The 20,627-nt window shown below is 36.3% G+C and overlaps 3 protein-coding genes across 3 annotated transcripts; 2 read left to right on the top strand and 1 right to left on the bottom strand.

The window, feature by feature from the left end:
* Positions 1-1,939: 1,939 nt before the first annotated feature.
* On the top strand, positions 1,940-2,464 carry CBG21544 (the record flags this gene model as incomplete). Its single annotated transcript, XM_002632584.1, has 1 exon — positions 1,940-2,464. One exon carries the CDS (start codon positions 1,940-1,942, stop codon positions 2,462-2,464), a length of 525 nt encoding a protein of 174 aa, XP_002632630.1.
* A 922-nt stretch (positions 2,465-3,386) lies between these two features.
* On the bottom strand, positions 3,387-5,910 carry CBG21543 (the record flags this gene model as incomplete). The annotated part of the gene is made up of 5 exons (XM_045244868.1): positions 3,387-3,476; positions 4,545-4,733; positions 5,435-5,500; positions 5,640-5,717; positions 5,770-5,910. The coding sequence occupies 5 exons, from the start codon at positions 5,908-5,910 to the stop codon at positions 3,387-3,389; spliced, it is 564 nt and encodes a 187-aa protein (XP_045097332.1).
* A 3,546-nt stretch (positions 5,911-9,456) lies between these two features.
* CBG21542 lies at positions 9,457-17,023 on the top strand (the record flags this gene model as incomplete). Its single annotated transcript, XM_045244867.1, has 8 exons — positions 9,457-9,658; positions 11,259-11,451; positions 11,719-12,115; positions 12,490-12,753; positions 13,221-13,364; positions 14,380-14,878; positions 15,888-16,168; positions 16,598-17,023. The coding sequence occupies 8 exons, from the start codon at positions 9,457-9,459 to the stop codon at positions 17,021-17,023; spliced, it is 2,406 nt and encodes an 801-aa protein (XP_045097331.1).
* Between the last annotated feature and the right edge of the window lie 3,604 nt (positions 17,024-20,627).

Here is a 20,627-nt window from a genome sequence, read left to right as displayed (position 1 = left end):
AATTCCAGTTCAGGTAAAAACCGAAAACCCTCTAATTTAAAATATTAGTCCACCCCCAGAAAGAGATTGGAAAATAAAAGCCCAATGGCTTCTATTAGAGGAAATACAGTAACTTTTTCGGAAAAATAGTTTCGGAACGATCTCGTTTTTCCCAATATTTCATAATTTTCCAAAAAAAAAGTTTAAGACATGTTTTCGACCAATTTTTTGAGTTTTCATCTGTAGCAGTCCTTTTTAACAGTCCTCAAGAGAGTCCTCAAGAGATATTTTTGAAGCTGGAAAATATGAAAGATTTGGTTTTATTGCTCTATCTTGGAAAAAAAAACTCGTTAAGTAACTTTTTGATAACTTTAATGGTGATCCCCCTTTAAGTGTTTAGAACATAGAAATCTCTAGAAAAATCAAAATTTTCATAGGATCGATGAACAGATGTTTTCTCGAATTGTGTGAAGCGGAAAAGGTTTTTAATCGACGTAAACACACTGTTCTCAGAATTATAGACAAACTGAAACGAAATTTTTTTGTTTCTTCGATAATTTTGAATTTTTTTTGAATTTTTTGGAATATTTTTTTTTTGGAATCTGAAGTTTTAATCATAACCATTTTTTTTAATGTTCCAATACCGTCGAATAATGAAAAACATTCTGAATTTAAATAGAATTATGGGTAAACTGAAACTGCAAAAAAAATTTTTCTTGAAATTCGAATTTTTTCAATCTAATTGTAAAATTTTCGAATTTTTCTTAAAGGAAACTTTCTGAATGAGATTGAAGAACATGTTCTTGGTTCCAAATTAAGGATCATTTGAAACTGAAAACTGAAAAAAAATCGACAGCTTGTATAGTTAATTTCGTGAAAAATCCCAAAAATCCGTCCCAAAAATCACAAACTTCGAAAATTTCCCGAAAGAAAAATGCTTTTTTGGATCCCAAAAATTCCTATTTCTCAATTATTCCCGAATTTTCAGAAAAAAAAGTTTGGATCTCAAAATAAGGTTTTTAAAAAAAGTGGGCGGAGTTTAATTGATTTGAAAAGGGACAAAGATGTTTGGTTTGATATCAGAAACATTTCATTAGTTGAACTTTTTTTTTATAGTTCAACCAGGAAACGAGATAGGGTCAAATGAGCTATCTCTTAAAGGATATTCAGAAATTTCAAAAGTTAAAATTCGATTATTATTATTTAAAGGTGGTGTACGGTGAAATTTTTTATTGCGTCAAAATGTGCAGAAATGCATGTAGATTGACATAAAAATAAAGAAAAAATTCAAAAAAAAATTCCTTCATTGAGAAAAACGCATCGAAAAATACGCTGAAAGCCCTTAGGGACGAGGTTTTTTCTAGGCCGCCCGGTGAGTAAAAGCGCGCGAATTCAAACTTTAAAAAATTTTTCGCTCGTTTTACTGTTTTTTCAAATTTTCCGATGTATCTGGAAGAAAAATTGACAAAAACCTAGAAAACTCTTGAAAAAACCGAAAAAAAAGTGAAAACGAGAGAAAAATTTTTAAAAGTTTGAATTCGCGCGCTTTTACTCACCGGGCGGCCTAGAAAAAACCTCGTCCCTAAGGGCTTTCAGCGTATTTTTCGATGCGCTTTTCTCGATGAAGGAATTTTTTTCGAATTTTTTCTTTATTTTTATATCAATCTACATGCATTTCTGCACATTTGGATGCAATACAAAATTTCACCGTGCACAACCTTTTAAACGTGTTCAATTATTATTATTTAAACGTGGTGAAAAAAAACATTTTTGAATAAAAGAAAAATAATTTTTAAATTATAGAACCTAGAAAAGTACGTGAATTGGTTTAGAAACACACGACCCTTGATGTCCCATTGACCTCCGGCAGATTGCTATAAAGGAAGAGGGAAATGGAGTAAAGAATCAGTTCTCCCTTTCTCTGGGCTCAAGAGAAGGCGAGCCGGGAAGATCCTGGGTCATGGATCCTGAATCCGGGACCTGGAATCGGGGATCTGGGGTCCGGAATCCGGGTTCCGGGATCCGGAATGGTCCTGGGTCCTGGGTCCTGGGTCCTGGGTCCTGGGTCCTGGGTCCTGGGTCCTGGGTCCTGGGTCCTGGGTCCTGGGTCCTGGGTCCTGGGTCCTGGGTCCTGGGTCCTGGGTCCTGGGTCCTGGGTCCTGGGTCCTGGGTCCTGGGTCCTGGGTCCTGGGTCCTGGGTCCTGGGTCCTGGGTCCTGGGTCCTGGGTCCTGGGTCCTGGGTCCTGATTCCTGGGTCCTGGGTCCTGGGTCATGGGTCCTGATTCCTGGGTCCTGGGTCCTGGGTCCTGGGTCCCTGAGTCCCTGGGTCCCTGGGTCTGGGCCAAAGATCTTCCTTGTCCTTCGGGATATCCACGTGGCGTTGCAACATGGTGCATCGAACTTTGATGAAGGCTGTGGAGGCTGTGAAATTCAATATAATTGTTTTTTTCCAAGTGTTGGAACTGGAATCAAACAATTCATGTAGAGAGATGGTCCACGAGAAACAAGATCATTTAAAGCATTCCTGATGGTTCAGACTAAAAATACGAAAGAAATCAAGTGAATGGTCTTTGTCGCGGCAGCAGAGGCTTCAAGAAGCTTGGTGACACGGAGCCCAACTTAAAGGAACACGGACTGTTGAACTCTTTTGCCTCAACCATATAATGAACGTATTTTTAGATGCGTAATAAATTGAATTGAATTAAATTGACCCTTTTTTTCCGAAAAACTTAGAACTGGGATTATTTTTCTTGTTTCAGAAATTTCCAAAAAAGTTTTGATCCGAAATAAAATTCCCAAAATTAATTTCTTAAAACTTTCCAGAGTTGTCCAAAAACAAATTTTTGGATCCTAAGTTTTGTTTTTCAATTTTTCCAGAATTCTCAAAAAAAACTTTTTGACCCAAAATAATTTTTTTTCAAAATTTTCCAGAAAATCAGTAATTTTTTGTCCCAAAAATTTATACAATTTTTCAAATTTAGAGGACTTTTCCATTAGAAAAAAGGTTTGTGAACCTTTACAAAAAAGACAGAGGGAGGGAGACACACAAAAAATAGACGAGAAAAATATGATACAGATCGAGTGAGAAAAAAATTGATTTTTAGAAGAAAAAAAAGTGGGCGGGGCTTGGGTGAATAAAAAAAGGGGCGGGACTTAAAGAGTTTTGTTCAGAAATTATAAAGCTCGCGGAAAGTGAAAAATGATGAAAAATCGTGGGAAAAAGAGAGCGGGAAATTTGAAAAATTCAAAAATTTTCAAGTTTTCAAATTCCAAGGGATATCTTATATCATTATTTGAAAAATTCAAATTTTCAAAAAACCGAAAGTAATTAAAAATAATTAGAGAGATAATTGGTTGTCCTATAGTCTTCGTGTTTGACACGTGGCAGCGAAAATTTTCAGACAATTTCAGATCGTTCGAATCGGGCGACTCGATTCCTGGATTTCCGGCTCCTCGTGTGGAATTTCGCCTTGGCGGATGAGCATCGCGATTTCGAGCTGAAAATTGGAAATTTTGAAAATGGCCTAGAAACATAAAACGTGAGATTTCTAGACCAGCAACATGAAGCATGGCCTAGAAATCCAGATTCCATGATTTTGTTCCTATGCCGCCAGCAAAAAAGAAAGTCTGGTGGCCTAGAAACCAATAGAATTTCTGGGCCATCAAAATTTGGTGGCCTAAAAACCCCAAATTTGATTTCTAGGCCATCAACGAAATCTGGCCTAGACATCCGAAAACTGGGATTTTTCAGCCTAGGGACCAAAAAAAAAAGCTATTTCTAGGCCACTAAAACTTGTTGGCCTAGAAAACCCAAAAATGAGATTTCTAGGCCAGCAGACAATTGTGGCCTAGAAACCGAAAAAACGGGATCCCTAGGCAATGGAGAGCAGGCGGCCTAGAAATCCAAAAATGAAAATTCTAGGCCAACAAAGTTTGGTGGCCTAGAAAACCAAAATATAGGATTTCTAGGCCATCAACAATATGTGACCTAAAATTACGAAAAATGCGATTTCTAGGCCATCGAATGCAGATGGCCTAAAAACCCAAAAATTGAGATTTCTTGGCCAGCAAAATTTGGTGGCCTAGAAACCCTAATTTTTATAATTTTTAGGCCACGCCATTTTTTCAGAGGTTCCTATTAAAATCTTGTAGCCTAGAAACCCAAAAACAGAATTTCTACGCCACCGAGAACAGATGGCCTAGAAACCCAAAAAATTGAGATTTCTTGGCCAGCAAAATTTGGTGGCCTAGAAATCAAAAATGTAGGATTTCTAGGCCAGCAACCTTTCCCATGGCCTAGAAACCCAAAAATTGGATTTCTAGGCCAGCAGTCAATTGCGGCCTAGAAACCCAAAAACGGGATTCCCAGGCCATGAAGAGCATACGGCCTAGAAACCCAAGAATGAAATTTCTAGGCCAGCAAAGCTTGGCGGCCTAGGATTCCGAAAAACGGGATTTCTAGGCCAGCAGATTTTTCGATTTTTTTTTCGCTTTTTCGGTCGTTTTGGCTCATTTTTTGGTCAATTTCAGACCATTGTTGGTCATTTTCATTTTCCGCTTCTTACCACTCTCAATCCCCTCTCCATTGGATTCCGAATATGAAATCCGACGTGGTGATAGATGTCTCGATTCTCTCGATCCAAAAACTCTTGCAGCTCGTCCAGTTTTCGGCGATACGTGGATTTGGTGACGAGATACGAGGCGTAGCATGTGAAACATCCCAACACCGTCTCGAAAATCGTTTGGGGAGTGATCTGGAACAGTGATGTTGGGATTTTGGGTGGAAAATCGTGGGAAAATCTCAAATTTCGGTGTTTTTTTCAGCTCAAAAACGAACTGTGACGCTTTTTTTTCGCGAAAAACTTTTTTTTAAGTCCAGAAATGATCTGAAAATGATACGAAATGGGCTTGGAATGTGTGAAAATTATCTAAAAATGACCTTGACATGATCAAAAATGGCCTCAAATTGACCGAAAATGATCGAAATTCTCGATTTTCAGACATTTTTCAAAAATTTCATCTCATTTTATCGATTTTGAGGTATTTGTGAGCGAAAAAATTATACTGAAAAAAGCCTTTTTGAGCTCAAAAAAATGATTTTTAAGAGATTTTTTTTTTCGAAAGATCCACCAAAGTAGCCCGAAAAAGGCCTGAAATCTGCTGAAAATCGGTTGAAAATGGTCCAAAAAATCTTAAATGACCTGAAAATTGATGAGAAATGGTCAAAATTCCAATTTTCAGACGTTTTTCAATGAAATTCATCTTAATTTATTGATTTTTAGGTGTTTTAGAGCGATAAAAACGGCTGAAAAATGATTTTTTGAGTCAAAAATCCCAAATTTTACCCTAAAATTCGGAAAAAAAACCTGAATTTCCCATGTTTCAGACGCTAGAAGTTCAATTTTTGGGGTATTTTTTTGATTTTTCAGTCTAAAAAGAGGGAAAAAAATCTTACCGCTTCGGCATCAGCAAATATCCGATTTATCCTGGTGATGGTGTTCTCCCAAACATCACGGGGCACCTAAACGCAAAATTTTTGGTTTTAACGTTTTTAGAGGGTTTTAAATGCCAATAGGCTCCAGAGCCACTTTAGACGCTACAATTGCATCTAGAACCTTCTAGAACCGTCCCAACCCCAAAAATCCTAAAAAATCACCCACTTTTTCAGTTAATCTCGCCGGATACTCTGCTTCAAACTGCACATCTAGGCCTCTTGTGTAGTCGCGTTGAATGAAGATCTGACCATTTAGCTAACCGAGATTTTATTTTTTCCAGAATTTTCTGATTTACCTTTCTACACTGATTTAAAATTATGATTTGCGTCTCAAAAGCAGCATTTTTACTATCTGTATTGGTCGAGTAGGTACTGGTTGTGGTGGTACCGTTTTGAACTGCGCCGCCAGCTGCCGTCCCCGCCGGCTTTGAAGCCATTTTTCTGGAAAAAATGCGTTTTTGGGGTTGTCTTTATGAATTATGTGTGGAAAAACAGTCGAAAAACGATAAAAAATGAGTTGAAAAAGGTTAGAAATATTTTTTTCGAGTTGAATTTTTTTTCAAAAATTCCAGAAATTATTTTTTTTTAAGATATCTGATAATAGCGATAATTTTCTTATGATTTTTGATCGATTTGAAATGCAAAAGTTGCAGGAAAAAACCTTTAAAAACCTAAAAAATCTCGAAAAATCACAAATTTATTTCGACCCCGAAAATCGATATTTTTCAGGCTTCCTTTTATCTTTCACCTTCTTCACATTATTTTTTCTTTAATTTTCTTTATTTTTTTCAGGAAATTCTATCAAAAAATCCATTTAAAATCCGCCAAAAAGTCGTTGAAAAAAGAGCAGCGGCAGCGAAAAAAAAATTTCGCCGCTTCCGAAATGTGTGCAATGTGGCGTCGCGGTGTTTGCGGAAGAGAAACACGGCGAGGGGGAATTGGCAATTGTTGACCATAGTCTGAAGGAAAAATGCTGAAAATGGCTGAAAATGGCTGAAGATGACTGAATATCAGGGGAAAATTAATGAAATAAAGCTAAAAATGATCAAAAACATAAACAATTGCTCGGAAAACCAGGAAAATTGCTGAAAAACGAGCGAAAATCGATTCCAAAAAGGATTACTGTAGATAATTGTATTGTTTGAAAACTACCGTAACCTGAAAATACTTATTTCCTTCTTTTTTATCTCAATTTTTATGTGTAGTTCACCGTAAATAGGCGGAAAATAAGACAATTTTTATAGTTTAAAGAGCTAAATGGCCGAGGTTGGTTTACTAGGCCATTTTCGGTAAATTCAGAAAATCACATATTTTGAGAATACCACAACAATCTGAACAACAAAATGTTTTAAAGTCGATCATATCATGCATTTGAAACCGAAAAAAAATAATTTATTTCAAAAAATTTTTATATGGACCGAGTTCGGTTTTCTAGACCATCAATCTTTTCTTCCATGGTTCTCTCTCGTTCAAAAAGTCATAAATCAAATCCCTTGGGACGTGTTCATGTTCCCCCGCATGCATTTCCAAAAAGCGGGAGATTTTTTGGGACAAAAAAAGGGAAATCAATCTTATTCTTCCCAATTCTCCCCATTTTTGACCAGAAAAGCGAAATTTTTGGTGTCATGTCCCACATTTATCCTCTCCTAGTCCTTCTTGGACCTCAATCGCTTCATTCCTTATTCCAATTCGTATTCGTTCGCTCTTTCACACCGCCCGTCTTAGGCTCTTCGGCTCTCTCTGATTTACTGCGTCTCTCCTCAGCGCACACTCTCTCGCCGCCTCACCTGCGTTCCCGCCGTCTTTGGTTACTATGGTGACCTTCTAACGGGAACGAAGACGATGTCTATTATATTGGATTTTGCATATTTTGAGATGTTCTAGAAATTCTCAAGTTTCTAAATGTCAGATTTTTTTAATTTGGAGAAAATTCAAATTCTTGATATTCGCTTTGATTTTTTTTAATTTTATTGAAAATTTGCTTAGAGTTCCTCAAAAGTTCGATTCCAGTTTCCCAAAGTTTTCGATTTTGAAGCTTTAAATAATTTATACCATAATCGAAATTTAGAATAAACGTTTTATTTTTGATTTTCCGAAAAAACTCAATGTGTCTATCAACTGTTTCCGGACCTTCCCACTTAAATATGTACATTAGGAAACAGAGAAAATGTTGTTTCCCGTCTTTTTTGGGTCATTTTATTGCGGAATTTTAAATTTTTGCCGAAATTGAAATCACCCAATTTTTCATTTTTTTTTTCAATGCTTCAGATAGTCCACAATTGACAGAAACTTTATAGCTAGTGCTTCGTCGTTTATAAATTTAAAAAAGCTTTTGGAAATTATGGTCGCGGACTAGAAAACTCTTCCTCTTACACAGAGTGTCACATCTGGAAAAGTTGGTTTTTATGCTGCTTTTAGAGTTCTTTTTGTTTTGAAATTTTTGTCTTATTTTCAAATGTTCTCAGTTTCATTGACTCAGTTTTTAGGAATCTTGTTTGAAATTTTTTAATGAGAAAGTACTTATTTCTTTGTTATTTTATCTTGAACGATGTCCCGGACTTACTGCATATTCTTTCAATAATGTTCATTCGACACATTCGAGAAACAGAAGAAATTGAATTATTAATGTTTTGCCAGTTTCTCAATTTGGTTCCCTTCTGTGGTTTGATATTGCAATGCATCCTTGACCTTTCCCATTTGCCTGAATTTTTCAGAGTATACTGAACAAAAATAGAGCTTCAATTTTGTAGTTGACAATTTTTCTCTAAAAGTTCATCTGAATGAGACATACCGCTTCAAACAAACCATGAGTGAATTTTTCCAGAAATAGCAGCTGTAGACACATTGAAGCGATATATCTCATTTGGACAAATTGGTACGATAAATTTGTCAACTACAAAATGGAATTATTTTTGTTTAGTACACTCTAAAGTTTTCAGAAAAATTTAAAAATTCCGAACTATTTGCAACAAACACTGCATAATATTATTCATCTAATGAATTTCATAAAACACAGTCGGGAAACAGAATGCAATAATTTTTTAACTGTTTCGTAATTTCGTCATCTTCACCCGATTTTCTGATAGTTAATTTTTCCTATCGCCATGTATTCAAAATTTTTTTAATTCTAACTATTTTTAGTTGAAAATTGCCAAGTGATCCTACGAAAGTAATTCAGAATTGTATCATTTGTCTGAAAATTTCAGAGTATACTAAACAAAAATAGAGCTTCAATTTTGTAGTTGACACCTTTTTCCGGAAAATTTTTTTTTGAAGGTGGGGGGTCATGAAAAAATAATGTTCTCGAAATTCTGTTTAAATATGCCCCTCGAGGAGTTAAACTTGTCGAGGCGAGTATTGAAGGGGCGGCGCCGCTACCGACTGAGCCATGCGGGCGAAACTGGATCGGGCGCCTGATTGCATACATAAAGGCGAGGACGACCGCTGTACGCAGAGTGACATTAGGCGTTGTACACCGTTACGGTAGAATGCATACTCTGGCCCCAAAAATCCCCCGTAAAATCTCCTGTCCCCCCACCTTTAAATGAGATATTGCGCTTTTAGCGAATAAAGTGTCAAAACTTCCAGAAATAGGAGTTGTAGACACTTTGAAGCAGTATATCTCTATTGGATGAATTTGTACAAAACAGCTGTGAACTACAAAATTAACACTCTATTCTTGTTCAGTGAACACTGAAACTTTCAGACAAATTGAATAATTCTGAATCATTTTTTCAGGGCATCAAAGTCGGATTTTTTTTCAATTCAAAAATAAATTAAAATAATACAATTCTGGCCGGTACTGTAAGCAACATAACCAATTGTAAATTTTCTCAAAACCCTTTTGAAGCACCTTTCTGAAACACATACAATATTTTTTTACAGTTTAATCAACTTCCCAAATTTTCATAAATTTTCAAAAGTTGATTGTCTCCATTACTGCATCCTTCATTGTGGGCCAAAATAAATCCCCAAAATTCAGAATGTCCTCCTGCGATTTACTCTCAAAATGGCTGAACCCTCAATTCCTTCGAACCCTTCTTCTGGATCCGGACAAAAACAAATCCACGTGTATTCAAATTGCCAGATTTGTGGCTGCTTATTACCTGGATTATCTGCTGTTTTTGCCAACTGAAGAAGGACTATTGCCATCTTTATATCTTTGGGGAAATTTTCAAAAAGAAGGTTGGTTTCTTTTAATTTCATATGTCAAAGGGTGATTAGCCTAGAAATTATGGACAGGTTATTCTAGGCCACTGAAAACAGAAAAAAAATGCTTGAAATTTTGTTTATATGAGGCCCTCGAAGAGTTGAACTTGTGGGTTTATTGTTGGAGATGCCGCGTCGCTATCGGCTGAGCTACTGTGGTTCCAATTGATGCAAAATATACGGTAGCCACGGTCAGGGTAAACGCCGATTACCATACAGTGGCGAGAAGTGATGAGGAGAATTTTTTCGAACATTCATAACTTTGTTCAAAATTGCTCAATCGACTTGAAATTTTGCATGAGAATATCTGTAAAATCCAAAAACATAAAAATCGGTTTTTCGAAAATTTCTCATTCTCAGAATTTTCAGAGCAGTTTCAGATGTAACAATGGTTCGTGAATCGAAAAAAAACTTTTTTTCCAGAATTTTTCTTTGATTTTAGATGTAACATGATTCTCAGTGTCCAAATATGCACCAAAAAAGTTTTGAAGAATTTCGGAAGTCGGGCTCTCGAGTTATGATGCTCAGAGCACAAAAGTTATGTGTCGGCATTTTTGCCATAACTCAGCTGAAAATGTATTTTTGATGCTCCAAATTTTTACAAATAATGTGTTTTGAGTTGCTTATTAGTTTTATAACAAAAGTTTTTCAATTGTAGAAAAAAATTTTTTCTCATTTTTAGATTTTAGAGATTTTCCCTATATGTGAAAAAATGAAAAATTGTTTTCTACATTTGAAAAACTTTTGCTATAAAACTGATAAGCAACTCCACACACATTATTTGCAAAAATTTGGAGCATCAAAAATACATTTGCAGCTGAGTTATGGCAAAAAAGCCAACACATATCTTTTGTGCTCTGGGCACCATGACGAGCCCGACTTCCAAAATCCTTCAAAATTTTTTTGGTGCATATTTGGACACTGAAAATCATGTTACATCTAAAATCAGAACCAGAAAAAAGTCTGGAAAAAAGTTTTTTTTGGATTCACGAACCACTGTTACATCTGAAACTGCTCTAAAATTTCCGAGAATGAGAAATTTTCAAAAAACCGATTTTTACGTTTTTGGATTTTACAGATATTCTCATGCAAAATTTCAAGTCGATTGAGCAATTTTGAACAAAGTTATGAATGTTCGAGAAAATTCTCCTCACCACTTCTCGCCACTGTACATGTCGCGGGCCGGGCCGGTGGAGGAATTTTCACTGGCCCGGGTTTTTGAAGCGAAAATTTTAAAGAGTCATTTTTTGAGAGAAAACTGGATTTTTGGGAACATTTTATCAAAAGTTCTTTGTTTTCAGGTTCAAGAAGGGTCATGGGATAAATTTCGTGCTTTAAAATGATTATTTTGACAAAAATGTATCAAAAATTATCAGAAATTTTTATAAATTGTCGGAACCCGGGCCGGGATAATTATTCTCCAGCCCGGCCCGGCCCGGCCGAGATTTAGCAAGTATGCCGATTACTATAGAATACATGATATAACTGAAAACAACCGATCGAGAATTACGAAAAATAATAAAAATGATGGAACACTTGATACAGTAATATTTATTCAAAAAGTATCTCATTTCAGATTTAAAACCAACTGACACCCTGCTAGATCGCACTAAAGTCAGCTCCATGCTCCCAGTGGAATATTCACCTGCTCTTCCGGCTCTCCTTATGGTAAAGTGCGATTCACTAATTGAAGCAATCAGTTATGTGGACCATTTCGACGACAGACGGACTAGCTTGGTGCTAAGGCTTCTCGCAGATTCATTGCATAAGTAAGTTTATGAAATTTGAGCTCAATTATCTCGATTCCTGTAAAAGATATCAAAAATGTGTCAACTGATAAAATATTGGTGATATTATGATAAAAATTTTATCAGTTGACAAATGTCTGATATCTTTCACAGGAATCGAGATAATTGAGCTCAAAGTTGACGCTTTGGGTAGGCTTTTATTAGTTAACTCCCGATCCGATTCAACAATTGAGTGCGCACAGAACAATTGGAATTTTACAATAACTATGTAGCAGCAAAAAATTGCAGCAAGGACCTAACCATCGATTTCATCAAAACCATGATCGTGGAAAATCTGCCCCTTCAAATTGCCGAATCGCTAAAATCACCATCTCCAAAGTTTGCCCAAAACTTCACAGAATCAATTCTCCAACTGGATGTAGCAATGCAAGATGACTTGATTCAATTCATGGAACAACATCTAATTGCCACTGCTGAATTCGTCTTCTCAGAATTGCCTTTGGAATCTGAGGAAGTGCTTCCGAATCCGATTTACGAGGCACCTGGCGACGTGGCGGATTCTGAAGAGGGCAGAGCGTTTATGGAGATTTTCGGATATGTTCAGATACTTTTGGAGAGTTTTGCAAGGTCCAACCGGATAGTGGATCAGTTGAATTTTACAGTCAAGTTGATTTCTAACGATTCGGTGAGTTAGATTTTGAAAAAAGACCCTTCTGCAACCAGACGTTTTATAACTAACAATTTCACAACCGGACATTTTAAAACAATTCAATTCGCAACAGGTAATTGTTGAGTATTATGTGAAAAATTATCAATTTCAAAAAATCGAGTTTTTGAAACTTTGAATTTTGTTATTTTCGCCAATTAACGTTTCTTGATAACTAGAACCTGAAGAGCTATTCTTTCAGCAACCAATTTTTCTGTTTCAAAACTTTGATTTTGCTGAAACTGTGATTTTTAAAATATTTACAATTTAATATCATTACGTACTTTATGTCAAATTTCTGAAAAATTGCAAAAAATGATATTTCAAAGTTTAAAAAATAACTAATTTTTCAGACAACTTCCCTCCGAGTCTCCTCAAACTATACCCTTCATCGAGTGCTCCTTCTAATGCTCCGTATCACGTATCGTCATTTATTCTCTGTTGCTCTTCGAGAAAATCACGAAAACCTGGGGAAAATCGCTGAAAGATACAAGGAATTGTTGAAAGAAGACGATCAAGAGCATATTCTACTGAGGGATTGGTACAGTAGTGCAGAGGAGGATGATATGGAGAGAATTCAGAATTTCATTGATTGGATTCAGAATAATTATCAGCAGGTAAATTAGGACATAGTGAATGAAATGTAATTTTCTTGAAAAACATAATAGTCAAATTGAACTTGCGGGTCAAACATTAAAGTTTTTTCCCATGATTCGAAAATCACCAGTAACTTATTGAACATTACGAAAAGTTTAGTATATAATTTCGAACAAGAGTTTTGAAGGTTTTGAAACAGGTAGCATTTGAATTTCAATTAATTAGCTAAAGCTTCGAACCAATTATCAGATAAATGAAACAGAAAAATGGATGAAACTGTATTGAACGGAATAAAACCTCCACGAGGAGTTGACTTTGCCGTGCCATTATCAGCTCACTATCAGCTACATGCTTTGATTATTGGCGTATATGAGAGGGTACTACAGGACACCATCACGTCAATGTCCGAAGATGTAATCTGAGCTTTGAATCAATCAACTCTAACACCCATAAAAATTGATTTTTGTAACAGTAACTTTTTTTTCAGAACTCCTCTTTACCTCCGCTAACATCGACAACTCGTGAACTATGGCTCCGTCGAATTGTGCTAAATAGTACAACCAATCATAGAGACGTTAGACAGGAAAGAACAATGGATTGGTTTCGATCGGTTTGTCATCCCAAACATCGGGTAAGAAAATTTTATGGCTCCGGGACATTTCGAAAGTGGACATTTCGAAAGTGTGGTAATACGGGCAAATGGACGAATTTCAGACTACAAAAACTGTTTTAAGGTTTTCAAATGTGCTTTTCCTGATAGAATTTTTTCAAATTTCAGAATTTCAGAAAATTTTTTCAAATTTCAGAATGTGTTCTATCAGAAAAAGCACATTTGAAAACCCTAAAATAATTTTTGTAGTCTGAAATTCGTTCCTTCGCCCGTATTACCACACTTTCGAAATGTCCACTTTGGAAATGTCTCACTTTCGAAATGTCCCGGAGCCAATTTTATTTGCTCTTTCAAACAGGACATTTTTGTGGTGTGGTTAAAAATTTTCAATTCTCTCAAAGTTTTGCATAAAAAGGATCATAATCATTTCGGTATCGAAAACAGAATAATTTCGCCACTATTGATCTTTTGATCCGCAGTTATCGGAGCCCTTTCACTAGAAATCGATGTGAGATAACTAGTAATACTTACCAATCTCATAACTCGGTCCAAACATGGAATTTAGGTTTGATTTAAACAGTAAAAGTTAGACCACAACAAGACTTATTAAATGATATTCAATTCGACTATATTATAACATCGAGTTTTGAACCTAAGGCTGGGGAACAAACGAATAGGGAAAACTGTGGTAGCGCTTCTCCCTACTCACTATGGGTTGAAATTCGGTATTCAAATATAGTCAAATTGTAGATCATTTTGTAGATCACGTCTAGTTATATATTTTACTGTTAACGGAAATTCTAAGTTTGTACCGAGTTATAGGCCAGGGAGTATTAATCTGACCCACAGGAAAGGTTGTAGGAAAAAAGCATCAGTTTTTTGATTTTGGTATTTTTGGGATCAGTGTTCTTCCTAGGCTCTCGTTTGCTGAGCTTGTTTCGAAAAGTATTTACCCATGGCCACCTACCCACAACTTAGCCCAGTCTCCGACAGCCTCCAGAAAAACACTGTAACTATACCCCATCCAAACGTCCAGGTCTGTGATGTCACCATGTCCCAAATGCTGTTCATCAACACTCAATGGACGTCTCCTGGCTTCACATTCATTCAACCCGGATGCCTTGCCCTTCGTCTCTCGATCCACCCCCATGACCTCTGCCTTGGTACCACCACCACCGGTGTCAACCTATCCGCCTCTGCCAGAGACATCCTCTACAGAAACCCAGAGGAAGTGATAAAGGATAAGCAACCAATTTTTACTCCTCGATTAGCATCACCAGATCTAATTACAAAATACGCCGAGAAACACGACAAATTGGCTAGACAAATGGCAGAAACTACCAGAAATTTTACACCGATCGAGGAGCAATTAAGAGCATTTTCTAGGCAACAAGATGAGTTGCAAATGGAATTGAAGAGGGAGAGCGAGTTTTTGAGGAGAGCTGGACACTATCATTATCCGGATAATAATGATGATAGTGGATTTGGGGATGGTGGATTGTTGCGAGGAATTGCGGAGGAAAGGAATAGAGCAGGTAATATTCTTGCCAAGCGCAACTCTATTTTATTCATCATAAAGTGGAATAGAAGAAACAGACAATTTTTTTCTAAAGTGAAACCTCTATTTCAACCAAATGTATCTCGTCTCCTGTAAGAGATATCAAGAAGTGGTCAACGAGTAAAATATTCTTGGCATTATGATAAACGTCTTGACTGTTGACAACTTTTTCGTATCATTCTCAGGAAAGGAGAGAAATTGGGTCAAAACTGATGATTTCAAAGTTGAGGTCAAAGTTGAAACGGTTCAGCTAGCTGTCGTAGCTGACCTATGGCGTGCATTGTTCTTCAAAAAACTTTAACAAAAACTCTAGCTGTCTTGGATTTCGAAACCAATTAACAATCCTTCCGATTTGAAAGTTTCGAAAATTCCAGTAGAAAACCTATAACCTCTAACCGAAACATTTTTTAGAAGAAGAGAATCAGTTATGAATCGAATTTGAACACAGTTTACAGTTTCACTGAAACAGTACAAACAGTTTTGAGAATCCATTTATGTTGTGTACGGTGCCATAGGTACATTCCAAGAAATATTCACCAAAAGCCCTAGGGTATCCTAACTTGGAGACTGTTTTTTTGTTTCCTGCAAGAGATATCAAAAAATTTGTCAACTGTCAAAATGTGTGCCATATCATCAAAATTATTTTGTCCGTTGAACATTTTTTTGATATTTCCCACTGTAACCGAGATAAATGTGATCCAATTTGACCGTTAGAAGACTTTTTTCCATTTTTCGTGTATCATAATACACATGGTATAATGAAAGTTTCAAACCTCTCAAAATATTTTATCAGTTTGAAACATAAATATTTTTGCACCGCAAAAAATTAATGTCTGCTTGGCTTGAAGACATTGATTTAAATGATCAAAGAAAAAAAGCTTTTGAAATTTCCAAATTTAACTGTTTCAATAAAAGCACTTGAGGAGTTAAAACCAAGGTTAAAATATTAAATTGTTCGTCCAATCTGAAAATTTGCCTAATTACAGACGCCGCCTCGAAAAACTCAATGGACGAAGCCCTGGCGAAACAGCTAAATCTTCTGAACGCAAAATTGGATGAAGTGGTCAAAGGGTTAGCAGATCGACAACAAAAATCAATGTACATCAGAGAAGAGGATGAGCAATCGGAATTATCTGAAATTCCATTGGAATATGACGATGCTCCAGTTGGTGGACAAGTACCTGTTATTGAGAAATTGGATTTTGGAATGTTGTCATCGAGAACACCGGCGCCAATTGGGGATTTGAGTTTTAAGGAGGAGAAGGAGGTAGGTGGATAAAAAATCACAAGTTTACTGAATATTTTGAAAAGATTCGGTTTCATGAGGTTTACATATTTTGTAAAATCAAATATAAGCATAATGCCAGACAGCGATAAGACGAATTTGACCTAGAATTTTCTGGAAATTTGGTTCACCTCTGTCAACGGCTAAATAATAACAGTACCTGACGAAACTATCACATTTTTACTAGGTATGTTTTTTTTTTGAAATTTTCGAAACATCGAATTTCGGTTTCATGAAATTCTTTATTTTGTTGCAAAAATCAGAAACCAATACATATTGGACTAATATTGGACTATTAGGTCTCATTTTAAAGTTCTAAATCTGAACAAAATTTATTCTAAAGAGCTTTGAATTTGAAAAAATTGAAATTGTAAAATTTTGTCGCCAAATCATATAATGTTTTTTTTTCAGTTCCACCAATCTTCCGAAGGATCCATCACACCAAAAGCCATCTCTTCCTCTGACCATCTCTCTACAGCCAAATCTTTCTCTAACCCATTATTCACCGAAAAACACCCCAAAATTCCAATGGAATGGATGAAACTGCTCCCATTGGAAGCTGGAAGTGCTCGACACAATTTGCTAACTTTTGACAGAAAACTTTCTGAAATTTTGACGACTCCAAGACAAGACGACTACTTGTTTCGTCGAGAAATCGTTAGTGAAAGAGGAATCGGAACTCAGACGTCGTACCGAAAAAATAGTGTGAGAAGTGGAGAGACGCAGACTAATGATGACGTGGCAAATGTGACACGAAAAGTGGTGGATATGAAGTCGGTGAAGAGATTGAGTGTGGATGATATGAAAATGGTTATGGATAGGGTCGCTAAGTTTTGAGCACTGTTTGTTGGTTCGAAATAAAGATTTTTAATTTTATCTGTGAATTTATGCATAGACCGAGAAAACTGAAAATTAGGTCATGGCCTAGAAAGTTCATCTGGAGAAATCCCAGATCCCAGATCCCGTATCCCGGATCACGGATTCCGGATCCCGGGTTCTGGATCACGGATCCCGGATCTCGGGTTCTGGATCCCGGATCCCGGATCTTGGATCCCGGATCCCGGATCCTGTATCCCGGATCCTGGATTACGGATTCCGGACCCTGGATTCCGGACCCCGGACTCCGGCTCTCCGGATCCATTCTCCGGGTTCCTCTTCTCTGGATCCCAGAGAAAAGCAGAACTGATTCTACTCTCCGCTTCCCTCTTCTTTTATAGCACTCTCTCTGAGGTCAATGGGGCATCAAGGGTCATGGTTTCTATACCAATTCACGTTTTCGTTTTGGTTTTAAAATTAAAATTTTTTGAAGAATTTTTGGCACGCGGATTTCTTTTATAAGTTTATTTTCATCACGTTAAAATAATTAATGAATATTTCTTTTTCAAATCTGTGAAACTCCTTGAAAGTGTCCTTCCTTTGACTTTAATTATCTCGTTTCCTGTTTGAGATATCAAAAATGTGTCAACTAATAAAATGTTGCTGATTTAAAGATAAAAACTTTTGCTCTTAAAACTTTTTTGATATCTTTTGATAATTCAATAAGAGCACTCGATGAAACAGTTTTCATTTTGTGTTCTAACTTTTTTGCATTTTTCTAGGCCTTCAACATTCTCACATTATTCACAAGGAAGTACTGTTTCAAGCTGTTTGTATTGGTGCAAAGGTTGTCATTAATTTCATTATTGTGGTCATCTTTATAAACTCCACTCTATACCATACTTGTAATCCGGGTCTTTGCCGGGCCTTCGCGGGCTCTGCCATAACTTTTTTCAGAATCAATGTTTTTGAACCAACTTAATTAGAGATGATAGAGCTCTACGAGTACTACAAAACGGTATCATTTGGAATACTGTATCTTGTCTATGAACAGAGTTACAGAGCAAAAGGAACAAAAAAGCAGGCCCGGCCCGGGCTTGCCGGGCCCTGCGAGAAAAGCCACTTTATGATCTGTAACTTTGTTCATAGATACAGTATTCCAAATAATAACTTTTTGTAGTACTCGTGGAGCTCTATCATATCTGATTTAGTTGGTTCAAAAATATTGATTCTGAAAGAAATTATGGCAGGGCCCGCCAAGGCCCGGCAAAGGCCCGGATTACAAGTATGCTCTATACCAAAATTTTCCACCCAACTCTTATCCACTGACACAAATGATTTCTGTCTTGATTTTACTGATATATTGTTTCAAAAAAGTTTCCTCCAATTTTGAAACTCTTTGAAACTGTGAAATTGTACTTTTAAAACATCTCCCAGTTATTGTACAATTTCGATTTTCGCGGTTCTACAAAATGAATTTTAATAGTTTGATGTCTAATTTCTTGAAGAAATCACATTTCCATTGCCTTCTGATAAGTTTATCAAAATTTCCATAACGATATATGTCAATCTATGTTTTTACATAATTTGCAGAGGTATTACGGGGTGCGCCAAAATTATTGCAACCAAAGTTTAGTGGGAGCTGGTGGGCACTGTAGAATTTTTAGAGCAATTATTTTGTACGTATTTATTTCAGCATGTCTTAATTAGTTGATATCCAAATTTTCAAGTCTTTAGGTTGACTTTTACACGAATGGTGACTAGTTCTATACATCTATGCACCCTCGTCGAGGTGGCCAAGAGTGGGGTGGGCCTAAGCAGCATAGGAAAAGCTCTCGGAATCGAACGAACAACCTAGTGGACAACCATCGAATGTTTCTAACAGTTGAATACGATCAAGAACTGTCTAAAAACGTCAGATCTGAAAAAAAACTGGAGAGAAACAAGGCCGTCAGAGAATTAGTTTGTCGAAATTCTCACCGAACAATGAAAAACTGAGCCTGAAGCTCCAAATGAGCAGTAAGGCAGTCAGTACAATCGTCAAAAGTGAGCTCGGGCTGACCCCATTTCATGTTCAAAAGACAAGAACTTGGTCGGGAAATAACAATCTGGTACGCATCCAGAAGTGCAAATCGACATTTGCTGGAACGCACTAAAATTAGCACAAGAGGATGATGTTTGGCGACGATAAACTCTGACATAGAAGGCCGAACCCTTATGAGAAAACCATCGAGTTTTTAGCCCGAGATCTGAGCTAGCTAATAATCATGGTAGGATGACCAACCGAGCTTCATATCCATAGTACGTCATGGTTTTTAGTTAAAACCTCCGAATTCGATTTTTTATAGATTTTTGGTGAAATTCAGCAAAGAGTACTAATAGGAGGAAACTTTTTAGAGGTATGTTCTTCCGTGGACCAAATACTATTCTGGAAACCATGTTTGGAATTGGTCAGAAATTAGAAACCGTTTCAAAAATTATGGATAAATTGATACAGTAATATTTTCTCTTACCTTTTCATTGCTTCTTCTAGTTATAGTATTCAATTATCACATTTTCTGGATTATGTAGGTATGCCTTTAAAGGTGGTGGAACTTGAAAAAGTTGTGTTTTCGATACAAAAATCCTCTTCTCAAAATCCTCTTCATGTCCTCAATCCATTATTCTGTATTTAATACATCTATTCAGAAAAATCTCGGTGTGTATTAGTCTGCGGTATTAGTAGAATACACGGGGCGATTTCAAGGACACCCCCGTTGTACATAGTGCATCCGCACACGACTGAGACAGAAAACTAAGAGAGTATTGGATATAAAAGAGACACATACAGCAGAGGAAAACTATCAGAATCAGCCTGACCCGAATATATCGTTGTTGGTGTACTTGAGACGAAACGGATTTTTATCTTGTTCTGTGTTCTTTTTCTTTTTGGTCAAATTTTTTATGTTTCTAGAAGTTTCAAACTGGTTTTCTTTTGTATTTTTTTATTACTCTGTAGTTAATGGTACTGAACATAAGATACCTTTTTTGCAAAATCTGCAAATTTCAGAAAAAAAATTTAAAATTCAGCACTCACACTGCTTTTATTAAAATTTTTCTTGATTTTTCAATAATATGAATTTCGGGAAACCGAAATTTTTTCAAAGTTTCAAAAAAAAATTTGTTCGTTTTTTCGACTTGTAATTTTTGAAATTTCAAAAAAGTGGTCCAGAGTTTGTCGATTTCTCTGAAAATTTCAGCGTTTACTAAAAACAAATAGAGCTTCATTTTTGTAATCAACAACTTTTTGTGACTAATCATTTTTTCTCAAAAAGTCATTCAAAAGAAGAAAAACGTCAAAAAAGTGGCCATAACTAGAATAAAACTGCGGTCATTCTGCCTTTTTTCGCCCACCACCCAAATATGGCAAATAGAGTTAATTGCAGTCGTTGTGTTTCTTCTTTTTCCCAGTTTCTAGTTTTCTTTGTCACAATATACTGGATTGTTTTGTTCTCTAATTCTATGAATTGAATTCAGCTGAAATTTTTGTCGTTTGAGTTTGAACATATTTAAATGATTTGATTTGATTAAATTTCGCTGTTTCAGAATTTTGGTTTATGGGAAGTAGAATTCTTGAAGTCATTCT

Source organism: Caenorhabditis briggsae (assembly GCF_000004555.2).
Source record: "Caenorhabditis briggsae complete genome, chrIV, whole genome shotgun sequence".
NCBI classification, from domain to species: domain Eukaryota; kingdom Metazoa; phylum Nematoda; class Chromadorea; order Rhabditida; family Rhabditidae; genus Caenorhabditis; species Caenorhabditis briggsae.
This window is presented reverse-complemented; position numbering and strand designations above follow the sequence as displayed.